Source organism: Bubalus kerabau, chromosome 11, assembly GCF_029407905.1.
Source record: "Bubalus kerabau isolate K-KA32 ecotype Philippines breed swamp buffalo chromosome 11, PCC_UOA_SB_1v2, whole genome shotgun sequence".
Lineage (NCBI taxonomy): Eukaryota > Metazoa > Chordata > Mammalia > Artiodactyla > Bovidae > Bubalus > Bubalus kerabau.
In genome coordinates this window covers 3,301,705-3,322,744 of record NC_073634.1, presented here as the reverse complement: position 1 = coordinate 3,322,744, position 21,040 = coordinate 3,301,705, and the positions used below count along the sequence as shown (strand labels likewise).

The window sequence follows — 21,040 nt, the reverse complement described above, 5'->3', positions numbered from 1 at the left end:
TTTTAAACCTTCATTCATTCAACCAGTTTTCACTGGGTACCGGCTGTGCACCAAGCATCATGTTAGGGATTCAATGCTGAATCTAACAGATGCTGCCCAAGTTGGAGTGTGAGTAGGGCTCACACTCCAAGATGGAGGCAAGACAGGTCACTGAGCACAAAAGTAAGCAAATCAGCATCTGTGGTCAGTGCTTTGAAAGGACTGACATCAGCCCTGAATATTCACTGGAGGGACTGATGCTGAAGCCGAAGCTCCAGTACCACCTGATGAAGAGAGCCGACTCATTGGAAAAGACCCTGATACTGGGAAAGACTGAAGGCAGGAGGAGAAGGGGATGACAGAGGATGAGATGGTTGGATGGCATCACTGACTCAATGGACATGGGTTTGGGTGGACTCCGGGAGTCAGTGATGGACAGGGAGGCCTGGCGTGCTGCAGTTCATGGGGTTGCAAAGAGCCAAAGAGACACAACTTCGCGACAACAAGGGACTGGGAGTAAAACCTCCTACGGGGTGAGGGCAGCTGAGGGCCTCTGTGAGGCAGTGAAAATGATGCTGGGATTGAAAGGATGAGCAGGATCCAACCAGGTGAAGATGGTTATTAGTGGGTGGCATGGGAAGGATGCCATCCTAGAAAGAGGGAGGAACACGTGCAAAGGCTTAGGGAAGGAAGAATTTGGCATGTTTGAGGAAAGGACAAGGTAAAACATAGAACCTTGTTGCTGGAGCAGCGTGTGAGCTGAGAACGAGTGAGGTTGGGTAGAGAGATTCCTGAGCCAGCTCTTATAGTCCTGAGGACTGGGTGGGTGGTGGAGGTTGTAGTTCTGGGAAAATAAGCCAGGTTTCAGAAGAGGGCTATACTAATTTGATGGGCACACTGTTGCTGTGTAGACGTGAACTGGAGATGACTGGAAGAGATGGACACTGGGAAACCACTTAGGTGGCTCTTAGCCGGTCCAGGCGGAGAAGGCAATCGCAACCCACTCCAGTACTCTTGCCTGGAAAATCCCATGGACGGAGGAGCCTGGTAGGCTTCAGTCCACCGAGTCACTAGGAGTCGGACACGACTGAGTGATTTCACTTTCACTTTTCACTTTCATGCATTGGAGAAGGAAATGGCAACCCACTCCAGTGTTCTTGCCTGGAGAATCCCAGGGACGGGAGATCTGGGTGGGCTGCCGTCTGTGGGGTTGCACAGAGTCGGACACGACTGCAGTGACTTAGCAGCAGCAGCAGGTCCAGGGGCCAGATTGAACAGAGGACAGGGAAGATTGAAAGTGAGCTGGGAGACAGCATCATGGAACTTATCCCACTAGGGATGTGAGCAGGAAAAGAGGGCAAGGTTCCCAGACTCCATCTGGGGTGACAGGGTGCATGGCGCCATGGACAGAGACAATGAAGACCCAGCAACAGATGTAGGTTTATTTTTGGTTGTTCTTGTTTTTATTTCACTATAGTTGATTTATAGTAGTATGTTAGTTTCAGATGTACAGCTTCAGATTCTTTTCCATTGTAGGTTATTACAAGATACTGAATAGACTTCCCTGTGCTACACAGTAAATTTTTGTTGTTTATTATATATATATATATATATATAGTAGTGGTTGTTGTTCTTGTTTAGTCTCTAGAGTTGTGCCTGACTCTTTGCGACCCCATGGACTGTGTAGCCTGCCAGGCTCCTCTGTCCATGGGATTTCCCAGACAAGAATTCCGGAGTGGGTTGCCCTTTCCTTCTCCAGGGGATCTTCTTGACCTAGGGATTCAACCTGCGTCTCCTGCATTGGCAGGTGGTTCTTTATCACTGAGCCACTGGGGACGCCCATATTTAGTAGTATGTATCTGCTAATTCCAAATTCATTCACCACCTGCACACCTCTCCCCTTTGTAACCACAATTTTGTTTGCGATGTCTGAGTCTGTTTCTGTTTTGTAGGTGAGTTGACTTGTATTATTAATATTTAGTTAGATTCCACATTTAAGGGTTACCATGTAATATTTGTCTTTGTATGACTGACTTCACTTAGTATGATCATTTCTAGGTGCATCCATGTTGCTGCAAATGGCATTATTTCATTCTTTTTCCTGTTAGTGGGGATGTAAATGGTGGGGATGTTTTTTTTTTAAACCTGTGTGTAGGTCGTTGATCAGAATACCATTTTGGTTATATTAATATGTCTGTGTGACATTGCAGTGGAGATCCATTCATTAAACCCACAGGGACCATCACACCCAGCATCATGCCCTGGTTACCAGTCCCAGGGAGGCTTTAAGCACTCTGCCCACTGCATCTTAATATTGGAGTCACCCAGGAAAATACAAGGCGGTCGGGCCCTGGATGAAGCAGCGCTATCTTCATGCTTCTGGACAGTGCAAGATCAGTTCCAGCCAAGGGCGTCCATCCCCCAGGGTGGGCAGGTCTCTCAGTAGCGATTGCCCAGGGCAGCTTGCTTGTGTGCAGTGGAAGGATTCCCCACTTCACCAAGGAATCTGAAACACTGGAGCTTCAGGTGAACCTGAGAGCCATCAGCATACAACCTCAGCAGGACTGAACAGCACTTGTGGAGCAGGAAGAAGGGAAATATACGGCCGCATGAGGTGGTAAACCCAGCACAGGCCCTAGGAATGCTTCATCTCATGTTGAGGGCAGGTGCCAGGTCCAGTGGGGGGCCAGAGACTACCTTTCTCAATACAGCCAAGTGAACAGTTGGATGTAAAGTCTAGAGTCAAGGGCAAAGGAGGGTCGCACAAATGCAGTTCGGAGTAATTACATTAGCGTGATGATGGTGCTTAAATGGGCTGCCCTGGTGGCTCAGTGGTTAAGAATCCTCGGGCCAATGCAGGAGATGTGGGTTGGATCCCTGGTCCAGGAAGATCCACTGGAGAAGGAAATGGCAACCAGCCCCCATATTCTTGCCTGGGAAATCCCACTGACTGGGAGCCTGGTGGATTACAGTCCTGAGGGGCTGCACAAGAGTCAGACGTGACTGAGCCATTGAGCACTGCCGCGTGCTGCTTAAATCCAGGACAGCGATCAGAGCACCCAGAGGAGAGGGCAGAGAGAGAAAAGACACAGCTCAGAACCAGACAAAGGAGGGTGAAGGAGGCAGGCAGAGCCTGCAGAGGCAGACTACAGGGAGACTGCAGAAATTGAGGTGTTGCACCAGATTTGGTATCTGGAAGGTTATCTTGAGATAGATAGAGCAAAGCTTTGGTTCTCTTACTTTTGGATCATGAGGCTTTCCTCAGAGACCTTTAAACAACATCTGAAAGAGCTGCCTTTGATAGAGTAGCCCCTTGATATTTGGTTACTGTGAAACCAACTGGCTGGCTGATTTATCAAATGTTTGAATGATTGAATGAATGAATGGGGGATTATATTTTAAAACAATTTCCTTCTGACTTTTATCTGAATAGAATATTTATATATATACACACATACACACAAATCTGGAAAACTCAGCAGTGGCCACAGGACTGGAAAAGGTCAGTTTTCATTCCAATCCCTAAGAAAGGCAAAGAATGCTCAAACTACCACACAATTGCACTCATCTCACATGCTAGTAAAGTAATGCTCAAAATTCTCCAAGCCAGGCTTCAGCAATACGTGAACCGTGAACTTCCAGATGTTCAAGCTGGTTTTAGAAAAGGCAGAGGAACCACAGATCAAATTGCCAACATCTGCTGGATCATCGAAAAAGCAAGAGAGTTCCAGAAAAACATCTGTTTCTGCTTTATTCACTATGCCAAAGCCTTTGACTATGTGGATCACAATAAACTGTGGAACATTCTGAAGGAGATGGAAATACCAGACCACCTGACCTGCCTCTTGAGAAACCTGTATGCAGATCAGGAAGCAACAGCTAGAACTGGACTTGGAACAACAGACTGGTTCCAAATCAGAAAAGGAGTACGTCAAGGCTGTATATTGTCACCCTGCTTATTTAACTTCTACATCCTGAGAAACGCTGGGCTGGAGGAAGCACAAGCTGGAATCAAGATTGCCGGAAGAAATATCAATAACTTCAGATATGCAGATGACACCACCACAGATGGCAGAAGGTGAGGAAGAACTAAAGAGCTTCCTGATGAAAGTGAAAGAGGAGAGTGAAAAAGTTGGCTTAAAGCTCAATATTCAGAAAACTAAGATCATGGCATCCAGTCCCATCAGTTCATGGCAAATAGATGGGGAAACAGCGGAAACAGTGGCTGACTTTATTTTTGGGGCTCCAAAATCACTGCAGATGGTGACTGCAGCTGTGAAATTAAAAGACTCCTTGGAAGGAAAGTTTTGACCAACCTAGACAGCATATTCAAAAGCAGAGACATTACTTTGCCAACAAAGGTCCATCTAGTCAAGGCTATGGTTTTTCCAGTAGTCATGTAGGGATGTAAGAGTTGTACTATAAAGAAAGCTGAGCACCAAAGAATTGATGCTTTTGGACTGTGGTGTTGGAGAAGACTCTTGAGAGTCCCTTGGATTGAAAGGAGATCCAACCAGTCCATGCTAAAGGAGATCAGTGTTGAGTGTTCATTGGAAGGACTGATTCTGAAGCTGAAACTCCAATACTTTGGCCACCTGATGCAAAGAGCTGACTCATTTGAAAAGACCCTGATGCTGGGAAAGATTGAGGGCAGGAGGAGAAGGGGATGACAGAGGATGAGATGGTTGGATGGCATCATCGACTCAATGAACATGAGTTTGAGTAAACTCTAGGAGTTGGTAATGGACAGGGAGGTCGGGTGTACTGCAGTTCATGGGGTTGCAAAGAGTCAGACACGACTGAGCGACTGAACAGAACTGAACTGAACACACACACACAATATTCCATTGTATATATACAGATACACACTTTTCACTTACTTTCAGTATTCCATTGTATATGTGTGTATACATATATACATATATCATATATATATATATGGGCTTCCCAGGTGGCGGTAGTGGTAAAGAACCCAGTTGCCAATGCAGGAGATGCAGGCAACTCAGGTTCGATCCCTGAGTTGGGAAGATCCCCTGGAGGAGGGCATGGCAACCCATTCCAGTATTCTTCCCTGGAGAATGCCATGGACAGAGGAGCCTGGTGGGCTACAGTCCATAGGGTCACAAAGAGTCGGACACAATTTGGAGTGGCTTAGCACAGTACAGCATTTATATATATATATATATACCATATACCATATCTTCTTTATCCATTCATTAAGACAAGCAATCTTAATGCATTTTCCATTATGGAAAAATTAAAATACACAGAAGTAGAAAGAATAGTTTAATGGTCGTCATGTACTCATAGTCCAGTAATTATCAACACAGCAAATCCTTTAATATCTTAAAATCTGTAGTCAGGGTAAATGTTTCTGCATGTGTCTCTCGTATTTCTAACACTTTGAGCCAGGATGCAGATAAGTTGTGCACATTACGGTTGGTTGCTGTGTCTCCTACCTTTTAATCCATAGTCGTCTTGAAGAAGACTGCTCTTCCTCTCTGTCTGCCATTCCTTTGAAGTTTATCTGTTGAAGAAGATGGCTTGTTTCCCACAACCTTGAATTTTTAAAATTATTTATTTATTTTTTAGTTGTACTGGGTCTTCGTGGGTGCACTCAGACTTTCTCTAGTTGCAGCGAGCAGGCTTCTCATTGCAGCGGCCTCTCCTGTTGCAGAGTGTGGGCTCTAGGTGCACAGGCTTAGCTGCCTTGTGGCATGTAGGATCTTCCTGGACTAGGATCAATCCCGTGTGCCCTGCATTGATGGGTGGATTCTTAACTGCTGGACCACCAGGGAAGCCTCCCACAACCTTGATTTTGCTCACTGCATCCCTGTGGGGTTATTTAACATGATCTGCATTTCTCTTTTTTGGGGTCCAATTTCACTGAAATAAAATGACATATAGCACTGTGTAAGTTTAAGGTGTACAGCATAATGACTTGATTTTCATATACTGTGAAAAGATGACCACAGTAAGTTCAGTTAATGTCCATCATCTCATACAAATATAAAAAAAAAAATAGGTTTTTTTTTCCTTGGGATTTACTCCCTTAACAACTTTCAAATATACTACATAGCAGTGTTAACCATAATCTTCATATTGTACATTACATGCCTAGTACTTATGACTGGAAGTTTATAAGTTTTTGGTCTCTGTATTTCTTATAAACTGGTAGCTTACTCCAGAGGCTTGACCTGATTCTGATGAGATGTTTCTATCGTTTGCGCAGCATGGAAGTACACACTTCTGCCAGGAAGCCCCTGTGGTCCATCTCTCCTTTTGTGATGCTGAGCCTTGGTGAGCATCACTGCCCTCCTCACCCTGACCTCTGTCCAGAAGACTTCTCAAGAGGAACTCACAGGGCAGTTCCTGAGTTCTTACACTTTCAAAACTTACACAGCATTACCAACAATGACTGTTCAGTTGGACATAAAACACCTGTCTCAGATTTTCTTTTCTTGAATATCTTAAATATATTCTTTCACATCTCCTGTTTTAACTGTTATTTCTATCATAAGGCTGACCAAAGAATGTTTTTTCTTTTTCATGAAAATCCAATAATTGTATGGGGACATGGAACAGTACCAGCATTTCTGGGTTGGTTGTCTCAGATGTGGGGTTTATCTTTGCAACAGGAAGTTTCAGTGGCTCGAAAAGTCTGGCCCCAAGGATCTCTCAAACTTCTCAAGACCTTTAAAGGTCCATTCTCTAATGGATAGAGAATCCAATTAAGTCCAACAAGGAAAGTTGGTGCAAATGAAAGAGATAGTCCAGATAAAAGTGAGAGAGGAGAGGACAGAGTGGAGCGGAGAAGGCATGAGCTGCCTTAAAAAACAACTAAAGGGAGAGGCTGTCAGGAAGTTCTTGTTGTTCAGTTGCTAAGTCATATCCAGCTCTTTGCAACCCCATGGACTGCAGCACACCAGGCTTCCTTGTCCTTTACTATCTCCCTGAGTTTGCTCAAACTCATGTCCATTGAGTCAGTGATGCCATCCAACCATCTCATCCTCTGTCTTCTGCTTCTTCTCCTGCCTTCAATGTTTTTCCAGCATCAGAGTCTTTCCCAATAAGTTGGTTCTTTGCATCAGGTGGCCAAAATATTGGAGCTTCAGCTTCAGCATCAGTCCTTCCAATGAATAGTCAGAAAGTTAGAAAAGCTATATGGGCAAACTTATTTCCCCTAAATATGAGTAACAGAAAAGGACTCTTGCCAAATGCTGTCCAAATTATTATAAGAAAACAAAGTAAACTCTCTACAGTCAATGAAGAAATCCCAGAAAGACATGCCCATACAAAAGATGAAAACCATGACCTAGTACTTCCCAACAAGTGGAAAGAAATTTAAAAAATATAAAAACGATGAAAGGACAACATAAGTAAAAATCAGAAAGCCTTAGAAATGAGGTGATTAAAGAAATGGAAAATTTGAAGCAAGATGACAAAACACAGGAAACAAAAAGAAAAAAGAAAAAATCAGATCATGCATGTGGAACATTTAGCTCAGTTCTGGGAAAATAGCAAGTGCTCAGTAAACAGATTAAAAGAGAATCATAATCCATGCTTTTGGCTTGCCAGCCTCTCCACAGCCTCTGTTAGTGTCCTCCTTTTATAAATTGAAGGGTAGTTGGTTTATAATATTGTTTTAGTTTCAGGTGTGCAGCAAGGTAATTTGGAATCTGAAAGTTTTCAGATTCTTTTCTGTCATAGGTTATAATAAGATATTGAGTAGAGTTCCCTGTGCTATACCATAGGACATTGTTGTTTATCTATTTTATATACACTAACTGGACTGCAGCCCTCCAGGCTCCTCTGTCCATGGGATTCTCCAGGCAAGAATGCTGGAGTGGGTTGCCATTTCATTCTCCAGGGAATCTTCCTGACCCAGGGATTGAACCCAGGTCTCCTGCACTCAGGCGGATTCTTTACCGTCTGAGCCACCAGGGAAGCCCTATATACTAACTAGTATCTGTTAATCTCATGCTCCTAATTTATCCCTCCTTTCCCCTTTAGTAACCATAATTTTGTTTTCTATGTCTGTGAGCCTGTGTCTGTTTTGTAAATGAGTTGATCTGTATTATTTTGTTAGATTCCACATGTAAGTGATATCATACGGAGTTTTTCTCTGTCTGACTTCATTTAGCATGGTAATCTCTAGGTCAGTCCATGCTGCTGCAATTGGGCATCCTTCTTTGTAGTTGAGTAATATTCCACTGTATACATGCACCACATCTTCTTTATCCATTCGTCTGTTGATGGATGCTACAGTGCCACTATGAACACTGGAGTGCATGTATCTTTTTGATTTAGAGTTTCCATCTTTTCTGGATATATGCTCAGGAGTGGGTTTGTTGGATCATATAGTAGTTCTAATTTTAGTTTTTTGAAGAGTCTCCATACTGGTCTCCATAGTGGCTGTACCAGCTTACATTCCTACCAACAGTGTAGGAGGGTTCCCTTTTCTCCACACCCTCTCCAGCACTGGCTGTTTGTAGACTTCTTGATGATAGCCATTCTGACCTGTGTGAGGTGGTATCTCATTGTAGTTTTAATTTGCGTTTCTCTAATAACTAGTGATGTCAAGCATCTTTTCACTTTCCTGTAGGCCATCTGTGTCTTCTTCAGAGAAATGTCTACTTAGGTCAGTTCTCTTTACAGTTCTGAAGTCGCCACGCACTCAACTAAGTGCTACGGCTTGGACGGACTCGAATGTAACGACGGCTGCACTTAAATCAGGACACAGAGGGTGCCAGCTGGCATGGGCCATGCAGCGCCTGGCAGCGAATCCAGATAAGAAATGCGAGTCTGAATGGAGCCCGTCTATGAAATGGAAATCCTGGGTGACAAGATCCAGACAGGTGCTAGCACACAGCGCCTGGGGGCCATGCAGCGCCTGGCAGCGAATCCAGATAAGAAATGCGAGTCTGAATGGAGCCCGTCTATGAAATGGAAATCCTGGGTGACAAGATCCAGACAGGTGCTAGCACACAGGGTCATGGGGCATCTCTTCATTTCTCTATCCCGTCAACAACTCCATCCCACCCCACCCTATCCTCACCCACACCAGCCAAGTACAGCCAGGCTCAGTGCCTCCCACCGCAGGCCCTGCGGGGGACTCACACTGATGCTGGTCCCCACCCCCCTGCAGAGCCAGACTGAAAGATTTTCAGGTTCATACTCTTTGGCGCTCAGCCTAGTGAGCGGCCGGCCCACTTTCAGACTATGCTGGGGAGCAAGATGGCAGGAACAGGAATTCCATGCTCTGGTGCATTTGTGTTGTTTCAGACATATGCCTGAAAACTGGTCATTGGCAGAGAGAACGTATTGGCAGGGTTGGGGGGGCGTGGGCGGGGGGCAGGAACCTGAGGTTCCCTCCCCAGGCCGAGTTTACTGAGAAATTGGAATGGCTCCTTCCCCAGGGAGAACCAGCATTTCGGATGGTCTGGGTCCTTTCACAATGAACAGAATCCATGTAATTGTCTGCATAACTTCCCAATTACAAGGAGGCTGAGGGAAGCCAGAGTCCCTGCCAACCCACCCACAGGAAGGCTGCTGTTCTCATCAGGAGCAAAGCACCTTTTTCTGCCTCCTGATAGACACAGCAGGAAAGGATGCTCTGAGGCCAACAAGGAAGTGCTTCCAATTTCTTTCCCAAGATGGGGTGGTCAGGTCAGTGAACTGACAAATCGCTCCTCTTGGTGGAAATGGCCTGTGCCCTGAATCTGGGCTTAAGGAACTCATAGCAAGCGGATGTGGCCTGAGGGTTTAAAATCATTGTCTCCTCATTAGAAAATTTAGAAATGTTCACTGTGGAAAAATGGAAGATTGTTAAAAAAGTGCTTTTGAACTGTGGTGCTGGAGAAGACTCTTGAGAGTCCCTTGGACAGCAAGGAGCTCAAACCAGTCAATCCTAAGGAAATCAACCCTGAATGTTCATTGGAAGGACTGATGCTGAAGCTCCAATGCTTTGGCAACCTGGTGGGAAGAGCTGACTCATTGGAAAAGACCCTGATGCTGGGAAAGGAGGAGAAGGGGGTGACAGAGAATGAGATGGTTGATGGCATCACCGACTCAAAGGACATGAGTCTGAGCAAACTCTGGGAGATAGTGAACGACAGGGAAGCCTGGCATTCTGCAGTCTATGGGGTCTCAAAGAGTTGGACATGACTTATCGACTGAACAACAACAAATAAAATAATTGTCAGTAAACAAAGAAAAATTACCCATAATCTATCACACAGAGAAAAATCTATTAAAGCCTATTAAATCTATTACATATTTATTTTATTTCATGACTGCTCCATGTGGCTTGCAGGATCTTAGTTTCCTAATCAGGAATTGAACCTGGACCCTCAGCAGTGAAAGCACAGAATCTTAACCACTGGACTGCCAGAGAATTCACTAAACCTATTAAATTGTTGAACATGTTTAATATATCTGTCCGATAGCTCAGTTGGTAAAGAATCCGCTTGCAAGGTGGGAGACCCCAGTTCTCTTCCTGGGTTGGGAAGATCTGCTGGAGAAGGGATAGGCTACCCACTCCAATATTCTTGGGCTTCTCTTGTGGCTCAGCTGGTAAAGAATCCACCTGCAATGCAGGAGACCTGGGTTTGATCCCTGGGTTGGGAAGATCCCCTGGAGAAGGGAAAAGTTACCTACGCCAGTGTTCTGGCCTGGAGAATGCCATGGACTATATAGTCCCTGGGATAGCAAAGAGCTGGACATGACTGAGTGAGTTTCACTTTCACTTTCATACATTTTTCACAGGACTGTTTTGTGTATAAACAAGGAACGTTTTCCTTTTCAGGAAAAGGAAAAATTAAGGGTCCTGGTTAACTCCTCCCTATTCGCACAGGGTGGGAATTTGGAAAGAGTTATTGTTCTCCATCTCTGACCACTCTTATGGGCCATCTCTCCCTCTTATAACCCCTTGAATTGAGTTCCTGTTCAAAGAGGGTTCTGCCTGGGCACTGGCTGATAGGGGCGGAGTTGAGAGGCAGTAAACTCTACTTGAAGGCAGTGCGGGCCCAGGACAACGTTGGTTCCTTCTGCCCAGCTGCAGTGTCTACACTGCAAATTAGAAAATGGCGCCTCTGGGTGGAACTGGGCTGAAAGATGGGCAACTCTCGCAGGCAGAGCTCCAGGTGGGCACAGTGTGTGCCAGGGTCAGTGGCTTGTTGCATGCATGGTAGGCTACATCTCAGCCCACTGGCTCCCTCCCAGCTCTTGCTGTTGCTGGAAGGGGGCGAGGCAAGGACAGAGTGGGGTGGGGAGTGGTCACAAGTTGGAGTAATCCTGTCATGAAAAGAAAGTGACCCCACCTTGGTGTTTTGTTTTGGAATGAGAACTCATGCCTATATTTGAAATTTACTTGTTTTCCTAGATATCAGTGAATGCTCCAGTCAGCCTTGTCAGAATGGGGGCACATGTGTGGAAGGTGTCAACCAGTACAAATGCATTTGTCCTCCCGGGAGGACTGGGAGCCGCTGTCAGCATCAGGCCCAGACTGGTATGTAGCAGCCATGGGGCCGGGGAGGACAGTCTGTTATCGAGAAGGGAGGTCCCTAGCCACGGGTCACCAAAGGCAGACCAGTGGGATGTTCTCTCTGGTTTACATCATAGATCCCTCTGGTTCCCTGAGATGGTTGTTTGGGATGGCACTTAGTTCTCTTGTGGAACCAGAGTTTTGGTCCTTCCCAGGCGGCTCAGTGGTAAAGAATCTACCCGCCAATGCAGGAGAAGTGGGTTCAATCCCTGGGTTGGGAAGAGCCCCTGGAGTAGGAAATGGCAACCCACTCCAGTGTTATCGCCTGGAGAGTTCCATGGACAGAAGAGCCTGGTGGGCCACAGTCCATGGTGTTGCAAAGAGTCAGGCATGACTGAGCACACACACACACACACACGGAAAGATGCAAGTGGAAGGACTGAGTCCCACCCTAAAACCCTCCAGATTTGGAACTTGGCCTGAGAAGCTTCCTTGCTGCGACCTTCATGTGGTTGACTTTCCTCTGCACATCAGCAGAACAGCTTCTTCTGCAAATGTGCCATGCAAAATTCATAGTTACTGATATAGTATTTTCAGAGCTGGGCAAATGATGTTCAACTGGTGATGAGGTTATGATGTCCCAGCATTTCTTCAGCCAGAGGTCTAGGTGCCACATGGTGGCTGTTTTTGCAGGTGCCAAGAAAATCCGATGATAAGGAGTCTATGGGAGATGGGGGCTGGGGGTGCCATGCTATGCTGCAACCATCTTTTTGTTTTTGGGTTCCCCCATGCGTAGCTTGTAGGATCTTACTTCCCCGACCAAGGATTGAATTGAACCCATGCCCTCGGCAGTGAAAGCTGAGTCCTAACCACTGGACCACCAGGGGATTCCCTGAGCCAACATTTCTCATATAAGAAAGTCAAACCCTAAAGATGTCCTGTTCCTTTGCCAGAAAAGCCTGGGGTGTCTGTGTGGTTGTCTTCTGAGTGGAATCTCAGTATAGGGGAAGGAATTGGTGGTTAGCAGAGAACAAGCTTTGTCAGTACTTGATATCTTTCCATTGGAGCCAGCTCAAGGTCCAGTTTAAGTTTTGTTCCCACAGATTTGCTGCTTAATGTGTCTTGATTCCGTTCAGCTGAGTCACCCTTCTGGGTGCTTTCTCAGGGAGAGCCTGAGGTCCCCTGACAGTGCCTGTCCCCTGGAGTTGCCCTGCGTGGAAACAGCCCCACTCCTCCTCCTACTTAGTACCAGGAAGGAAAAAGAAATAGCTGCCCAACTGTGTTGATCCTGGACACTGGATCTAAGCCCCACATGTCTAGGCGTCCGCTATTGGAAACTTCAGGCTCCAGGGCACAGATCCTCAGGCTCCTGGATCCTCAGGTCCGGGGCACAGTTAATGTAGAAATTATCCCCATGACAGGAATCTCTGCGAGGAAGTGGAAGGAGGGAATGAGCAGGCGCATCTGAAGCTAGTTTATGTCCTTACAGAATCCCCGTGAACAATGTGAACAACAGCCCGGCACACCCCTGGCTTTTTGCTCACCTGGTCCCCCAGCCTACAGTTTTCCTTCTCATCAGCTCTGCCCCTGTCTTTCAGGCTCCCAAGGGGAGCCTCTCTTTGATTACTTAAAAACAAAACAAAACACATTCACCATTTTTGTTCACATTGTAAAATATACATAACAAGATTTACCGTTTTAAGTGTGTGGTTCAGAGGCATTAACTACCAATCACCAACATCCACCTCTAGAACTTTTTTCACCTTGCAAAACTGAAACTCTGTGCCCATGAAACAACTTCTTCCCATCTCCCCAGCAATCATTCTGTTCTCTGTTTGGATGAATTTGATGACTCCAGTGGGATGACTAAGTGTCCTCTTGTGCATCAGATAACATTTACCACCAATCCCTCTAACCATGGAGAGTCCGAAATCCTTTGAAAGCTTTTAAAAATTAACACTTTTTTTTTTTTTTTTTTTTTACTGATTAGAACATTGATTTATATTCTTGGTTGAAACAAAAACCTTCGACACTTTAGGAAAATATTTTAAAAATACAAAAAAAAGAACACAGAAAAAAAGGTAGTGTTTTAAGCTATGTAGATTTTTTTTTTTGAATTTTTACTTTTTAGCCATGCCATGCAGTGTGGTTTCGAATCTGCACCCTCTGCATGGGAAGTACAGAGTCTTAACCACTGGACTGCCAGGGAAGTCTCTCCATAGATTTAAAAAAAAAGTATTTTAAAATTAATTTTCATTGGGGGTATATTTGATTTAGTTTCTGCTATACAGCAAAGTGAATCAGTTATACATATACATATATCCACTCTTATTTAGATTCTTTTCTAAAATATATATATATATATTATATGGATTGACTTGTTTGCTCAGTGGTGTCTGACTCTTTGTGACCCCATGGACTGTAGCCCGCCAGGCTCCTCTGTCTATGGAATTCTCCAGGTGAGAATACTGGAGTGGGTTACCATTTCCTTCTCTAGGGGATTTTCCTGACCCTGGGATTGAACCCACATCTCTTGCATTGGCAGGTGGATTCTTTACCACTGAGCTACCAGGGAAACATATATATGTATATACACACACATATATACTACTATATAGTAGTGTAGGGTGTACAGTCAATCCCAATCTCCCAATTTATCCCTCCCCTCTTTACCCCTTGGTAAGCATAAATTTGTTCTCTACAGCTGTGACTCTATTTCTGTTTTGTAAATAGGTTCATTTGTACCATTGGTTTTAGATACCACAAATAAGTGATATCATATGATATCTGTCTTTGATTTCACTCAGAATGACAATCTCTAGGTCCATCCATGTGGCTGCCAGTAGCATTATTTCGATAAACTCCATAGTTTTAACTCCAGTGATCACTGCTAGGGTCCTGGTGCTTTGAGCCTTTGAAAGTGAAACGCGGATCTCACCTCACTGTGGTCCTCTGGGTGCAGTTGTGTCGCCTGCTTTTCGCGCATCGTTCTTTTCGGGCGCGTCCCCTTGACTTCCGCCCGTTTGGGGTGGGCACTGGATCACCGGCTGAGTTTCGGTTAATTCCGTGTCTTTCCTCTCCCTACTCCAGAGTAAGCTCTGAGAAGGGGCCGCGCCCCGATCTCGGGACTCCCCCAAGGTCAGGCCCAGGTGCGCCAGGCCCGGCCCTGAGGATGTCTTCTCCCCGCAGCCGCCCCCGAGGGCAGCGAGGCAGGGGACGCCGCCTTCAGCCGCGCGCCGCGATGCGCGCAGGTGGAGCGGACGCAGCACTGCAGCTGCGAAGCCGGATTCCACCTGAGCGGCGCCGCCGCCGACAGCCTCTGCCAGGGTAGGCGCGGGCTCCATCGGGGGGAGGGGACGCGGGGGTCGTGGGGAGAGAGGCTCCTACCTGCAGCCCTCCCGGGGAGTGCGCCCGCGCTCAGGTGTAGGTGCGAGTGGGAGGGTGGCTTCCTGGACATGGTCTCAGAAGCCCCGCACCTTGCTGCTTAGGTAAGTAGGTGTGGACCTGATGGTTGCTAGGACACAGCTAGCGCGGAGACCTCGGGAGCGGTTCTAAGAAAGCATCCAGGGGTCCCCGGTCTACCCCTAGTCATGCGCACTCCTGTAGAAGTGCCCCTCCCTCCCGGCTAGGATTGCAGGGCAGGTGGCAGGGCGGAGCTAGAATGACAGCCACTCACCGTACCCCATCCCTGTCCCCAGAGCTGTGCAGGGGCTTGGGCTCATTCTCTGGGCCCCTCTCTGCTTAGTCTTACTGACTGGCCCACTTTGCAAACCTCTTCCTGGATTATCAGACTTCCATCTGAAAACGACTCAAACCAGCGGTTCCAACCTAAGAGTTGCATAGTTGCTGCTAACGGCCTCATTTTACAGCGACAGAAACCGTCTTACACCCGTTCCCAAAGATGAGAAGGATTAAGGCGGGGCGGGGAACCAGGGCGGAAGTCTGGGTCCGCCGCCCAGTGCTTTGCTCCCGGGGGAGCAAGGTACTTGCCAGGTTGGACTTGGCAGCCTCCGCAGGGTCTGCCCAGGTAGTCATCAGCCTTAGAAGAGCGGCCCAGGGTCCCCGCCCGTATCAGCTCCCTCACCTCCGCCCTTCGGCCCTCCAGGTCCTTGGCCTGGGAGAACGGGGAGCACTCCTGCTTCTCTTCCGAGTCTTCTGCAGGGCATCGGCCTTGGCGGCCACTGCAGACCCCGCCCGTTAGCCACAGCTGCCACCGATGGTGACGCAGCAGCCATCCTGGGTCACGGCTGGTGGCCGCCCACTGGTGGCTCCTGGAGTCATACTGGGCACTTCTGTCCCCAGATGTGAACGAATGCGAGCTCTATGGACAGGAGGGGCGCCCCCAGCTCTGCATGCACGCCTGTGTGAACACCCCCGGCTCCTACCGCTGTGTCTGCCCCAGTGGATACCGGACTCTGGCTGATGGGAAGAGCTGTGAGGGTGAGTGAGGCTGCGGCAGAGGAAGGTGGTCCCAGACCGTGGCTCGGAACTACTGGGGGAGGAGGGGAGGGCAGAGGGCTCCTCTACGGACTGACATGGAATCCAAGCGAACAGGGAGCTGCCCAGTGACGTCCTAGTGGGGCCCCATGGCTGTGCTCAGAGGAGTGGGTAACCTGGGACTAGAGAAAGAAGGCATCCAGATAGCCATCATCCTCCCATCCATCATCCGTCCATCTATCCATCATCTATCCACCTTTCTTTCTATCCTACGAGTATTCCCCAAGGCCCCTGTAGGATTGTGTGGGGTTTGAAAAGAAGCCTGGCCTCCAGGCCAGAAGCTCATCGAATATGTAAAGAGCAGAGGACATATAAAGGGCATGATGTTAGCCACGGAGGGCAGACTCCGGGTCTCGCCGACTGAGGGGGAGGCAGGCCGAGAGAAGTGTTGTGACCAGTGGCAATCATTCGTGCCCTCCAGCACCTCTGTAACCTGTCACGTCCTGAGGGGGAGGACGGGATCCTGGGGAGGGGAGCTCCGCAGGACTGCCATCAGACCTGGATTTCTAATAGTTAGGAGCGACAGGGCTTCCAGTTATCAGAATCAGCGTTGGGCATTTTGGAAAGTTCACTGCATGTGCAGCACCTCTTGCAGTGCCTGCTGCTGCCATTCATGCGGGCCATCAGTGATGGCCGGGGGGCAGGAGATCTTCTTCCTCATTGGGTGCCCACTATTTCTTCTTTTTTTTTTTTTTACCTCCATGGATTTTATTTTAATTTTTATTGGAGTTTAGTTGCTTTACAATGTTGTGTTAGTGTCTACTGTACAGCAAAGTGATTTAGTTATACATACACGTATAACTCAACATCCAAAAAACTAGGATCACAGCCTCCTGTTCCATCACTTCACGGCAAATAGAAGGAGAAAAAGGGGAAACAATGGCAGATTTATTTTCTAGGGCTCCAAACTCACTGCGGATCGTGACCGCAGCCATGAAATTAAAAGACGATTGCTTCTTGGAAGAAAAGCTATGACAAACCTGGACACTATATTAAAAAACAGAGACATCACTTTGCAGACAAAGGTTCAGATAGTCAAAGCTATGGTTTTTCCAGTTGTCATGTACAGATGTGAGAATAGGACCATAAAGAAGGCTGAGTGCCAAAGAATTGATGCTTTTGAACTATGGTGTTAGAGAAGACACTTGAGAGTCCCTCGTACTGCAAGGAGATCAAATCAGTCCATCCTAAAGGAAACCAACCCTGAATATTCATTGGAAGGACTGATGCTGAAGCTGAAGCTCAAGCTCCAATACTGTGGGCACGTGATGTGAACTGACTCATTGGAAAAGACCCTGAAGCTGGGAAAGACTGAGGGCAGGAGGAGAAGGGGGTGACAGAGGATGAGATGGTTGGATGGCATCACCAACTCAATGGACACGACTTTGAGCAAACTCAGGGAGATAGTGAAGAACAGGGAAGCCTGGCGTGCTGCAGTCCTTTGGGTCACACGACTTGGTGATGGAAGACCAGCTCTTTTTTAGATTCTTTTCCCATATGGATCATGACCAAGTATTGAGTAGAGCTCCCTGTGCTTCACAGTAGGCTCTTACTAGTTGTCTGTTGTATATAGAGTATTGTGCATATGTTCATCCCAAGTTCCATTTACCGGCACCCTGCCCTCACCTGGTATTTCAGATGTTGATGAATGTGTGAGCGCACAGCCTGTGTGCCCCCGGGGGACTGTGTGCATCAACACAGGCGGAGGCTTCCAGTGCGTCAGCCCGGAGTGCCCCGAGGGCAGCAGCAACGTGAGCTATGTGAAGACATCTCCGTTGTGAGTATGACTAGGGCCACCCTCAGCTGAGTGCGTTCACCCTTCACCCAGGCCTCCCCAGGGGTGGGCTGCATTCTTCCTAGATGTTCTCGGGAGAAGGTACAAGTATTTCTGTTGAAAGGCAAGGCGCTGTGTCTGGCTTCTTGGAGCTTCCATCTCTTTCCTTTTAGGGTTTACATTGAATGTGCTGCTGCCCTGGGTAGTAGGAATGATGTTCCTGAGCGCTCCCCTGAGGACAGGGAGGCCACTGGGGGGAAGAGGGCAGTGGTGAGGCTGCCAGAAGGTATGTATGGGACAGATTCGGAAGAGGATCACTTCCTGTGTTCACAGGGTACCTGTACACTTTGCATTATATCACTCTTCTTTTCTGCTGCTACTAGGAGTTTTGATTTCTAGTAACCTCAGCCCCTCACACACTTTTTTTTTTTTCTTCAAAAGGTGAAGACAGGCTTTTAAGGAGAATAACTGCAACTATCACAAATGACACATATTTTCTCTGAAAGAGAGATCACAAGAGCCTTGGCATTGTCTTTAGAATGCACTGACCCAGTGAAGCAGCTCCTTGAATAGCTGTGGGGGCTGCAGCAGGTTAGAAGCAGCCAGAAGGTTGGTGGCAGTCATTCACCGAGAGCGAAGACACCAGGGTCTTCCTGCAGTGCCACATCGTGAAGGGGCAGGGGGACCTGCATGTCAGGCCTTGGCAGGCATCCCTGATGAACAGCCAGAAGTGCTGCTTGACCTCCTTAACGGGGATGATCTGAGTCACCAGAATCGCTAAATTGCATCTGTCTCTTGTGTTGGATGGTGCTAGTGGTAAAGAACCTGCCTGCCAGTGCAGGAGACTTAAGAGACGTGGGTTTGATCCCTGGGTCAGGAAGATCCCCTGGAGGAGGGCATGGCAACCCACTCCAGTATTCTTGCCTGGAGAATTCCATGGACATAGGAGCCCAGCAGGCCACAGTCCCTGGGGTCGGAAAGAGTCAGACACAACTGAATCAACTTAGCACTCAAACGCTTGTGTTGAATGAGGTGAAGAAAAAAAAAAACTATCAAAGCACTTTCACAGGACCTTGACTCCACATACCTAAGGAAAGCAGAGTGTCCTGCTTAAGCATGAACACTGGGGGATTCCCTGTTGGCCCAGCAGTGTGGACTCAGTGCTCTCCCCACTGTGGCCTGGGTTCAGGCCCTGGTTGGGGAGCTAAGACCCCTTAAGCCATGAGACACTGTCAAAAAGAAAGAACGAACACTGGGTGTTTAGTAAGCTCACCACATGTGGAGAACCACACTTCAGGATGTCAGCAGCTAACCGCTGGGGTCTCAGCAGGCTAGAAGGGGCACCTGGTTTGAATGCTAGCACCATCGTTATTGAATCTTTCCCGGCTTTATTTTTCTACAGAAACAGTGAAAGCAAAAGGGCTTCCCTGGTGGCTCAGACGGTAAAGAATCCACCTGCAATGCAGGCGATTTGGGTTTGATCCCTGGGTTGGGAAGATCCCCTGGAGAAGGGAACAGCAACCCACTCCAGTTCTGGCCTGGAGAATTCCATGGATGGAGGAGCCTGGTGGGCTACAGTCCAGAGGGTTGCAGAGAGTCCGAAACAGTAGTAATAGTTTATTATAGTAGTAATAGCATAGTATGTAAATGGTAGTAATAGCATATATAAACATACACGCACACCCAGACGTACATGGACAGATGGGTCAGGGAAGCACCTTTTCCTGGCCTGACACCAGCCATGCTCCCTGGCCTGTGGTTCTGGAGTGCCCGTGTCAAAGAACACATGACTGGAGGAGTCACTCCAGAGCCTCTTTAGGGAAGGCAGGTGGGACAGACCTGCCTGGTCAGAGCAGCCCCTGCTGACTTTCCCCAAGGCTGAGCGTCCCCTATGTTTTGCCTCTCTGTTCCAGCCAGTGTGAGCGGAACCCCTGCCCCATGGACAGCAGGCCCTGCCGCCACATGCCCAAGACAATCTCCTTCCACTACCTGTCTCTGCCCTCCAACCTGAAGACGCCCATCACACTCTTCCGCATGGCCACAGCCTCAGCCCCTGGTCGGCCGGGGCCCAACAGCCTGCGCTTCGGGATCGTGGGTGGGAACAGCCGTGGCCACTTCGTGATGCAGCGCTCAGACCGCCAGACTGGGGAGCTGATTCTGGTCCAGACCTTGGAGGGGCCTCAGACGCTGGAGGTGGACGTTGACATGTCCGAATACCTGGACCGCTCTTTCCAGGCCAGCCACGTGTCCAAGGTCACCATCTTTGTGTCCCCTTATGATTTCTGAGGGGGTCCTGGGGTCACGGGGTGCAGCAGCCTGGGCTCGTTTCTCTTCCGCAGAGGCGTAGCTGTGGGCATGGGCCGCAGCAGACATCTGTCCCCGCCTGCCTGTCCCCGTGGCTCCCAGGACAGCACTGCACGCCATCCCATGATACTGAAGTGCAAACCCACAGCCCAAACTATTGCCGTCGTATGTTCTTCTGCTTTACGGCCTCCCATTAGATGATGCACTTTCTCAGATCTTTGTTTCTTTTTAACAGGGGAATGGGCAGCTTGTCAAAATGCTGCACGAGTAGCATTACGAGCTGGTTCAAGCTGGGGAGGGAGGAGCTTGTGGCCTGTGTCTGAGAGGGTGGCCCAGCGTCTGTATTGTTATTGCAGAGGTTCCGGGCACACTGAGGGTGAATCATGCCCCGTGCTTGTGGTGTGGGGGGCGGGTTCCTGCCACGACTCGGCCCGTTCTTCTGTCTGCACTCCCCTTTGTGTCACGCGGCTGGCCTTCTCACCAGAGAGCCACGGCAGGGCTGGACCCCCACGCAGATTCTTCCGGACCAAGGAGCCAGAGTTTATGTGCAGATTCTGCCTGAATGAATTCCCTTTTGAGAAACCATATCTCAAAACATAACCTGGTATTACAACTGAAAAAATAAAGTCTGTTGCTTGTCCCTGTCCATCTGGCCTCTCCCTGACCGTGAGCTAGCCCAGTTCCTCCCAGGAGGGGGTACCCAGTCCTCTCCTGTCTAGGCTGGAATAAACTGGGATAAACAAATGAGAAAGGAAACACAGAGGTGATGTAGGATTGCTCTGTCAATAGGAACTTGGCTTGGCTGTGTGGGAGCCTGGTAAGGCAACATCTGCCCACGGAGAGTTTAAGAAAAGGCTCACGCCGCCATTGGGTCCCGGCTTCCCCGGTTGCTCAGCTGGGAAAAAATCTGCCGGCCAGTGCAGGAGACAAAAGAGACACGGGTTCCATCCCTGGGTTGGGAAGATCCCCTGGAGAAGGAAATGGCACCCCCCGCCCCCCCA

The 21,040-nt window shown here is 48.2% G+C and overlaps 1 protein-coding gene across 2 annotated transcripts in view; it reads left to right on the top strand.

Moving 5' to 3' along the window:
• FBLN7 (fibulin 7) overlaps positions 1-20,694 on the top strand; it is a 57,213-nt gene extending 36,519 nt beyond the window's left edge. Inside the window, exons 4-8 of one of the 2 annotated variants that reach the window (XM_055539051.1) lie at positions 11,363-11,488; positions 14,654-14,791; positions 15,767-15,904; positions 17,600-17,738; positions 19,649-20,694. In XM_055539051.1, coding sequence (XP_055395026.1) covers positions 11,363-11,488; positions 14,654-14,791; positions 15,767-15,904; positions 17,600-17,738; positions 19,649-20,021 — 914 coding nt within the window. In that variant the 3' untranslated portion in view covers positions 20,022-20,694. The remainder of the gene's footprint in view (positions 1-11,362; positions 11,489-14,653; positions 14,792-15,766; positions 15,905-17,599; positions 17,739-19,648) is intronic. The other variant, XM_055539052.1, reaches the window with a different exon arrangement.
• The last annotated feature ends 346 nt before the right edge of the window (positions 20,695-21,040 follow it).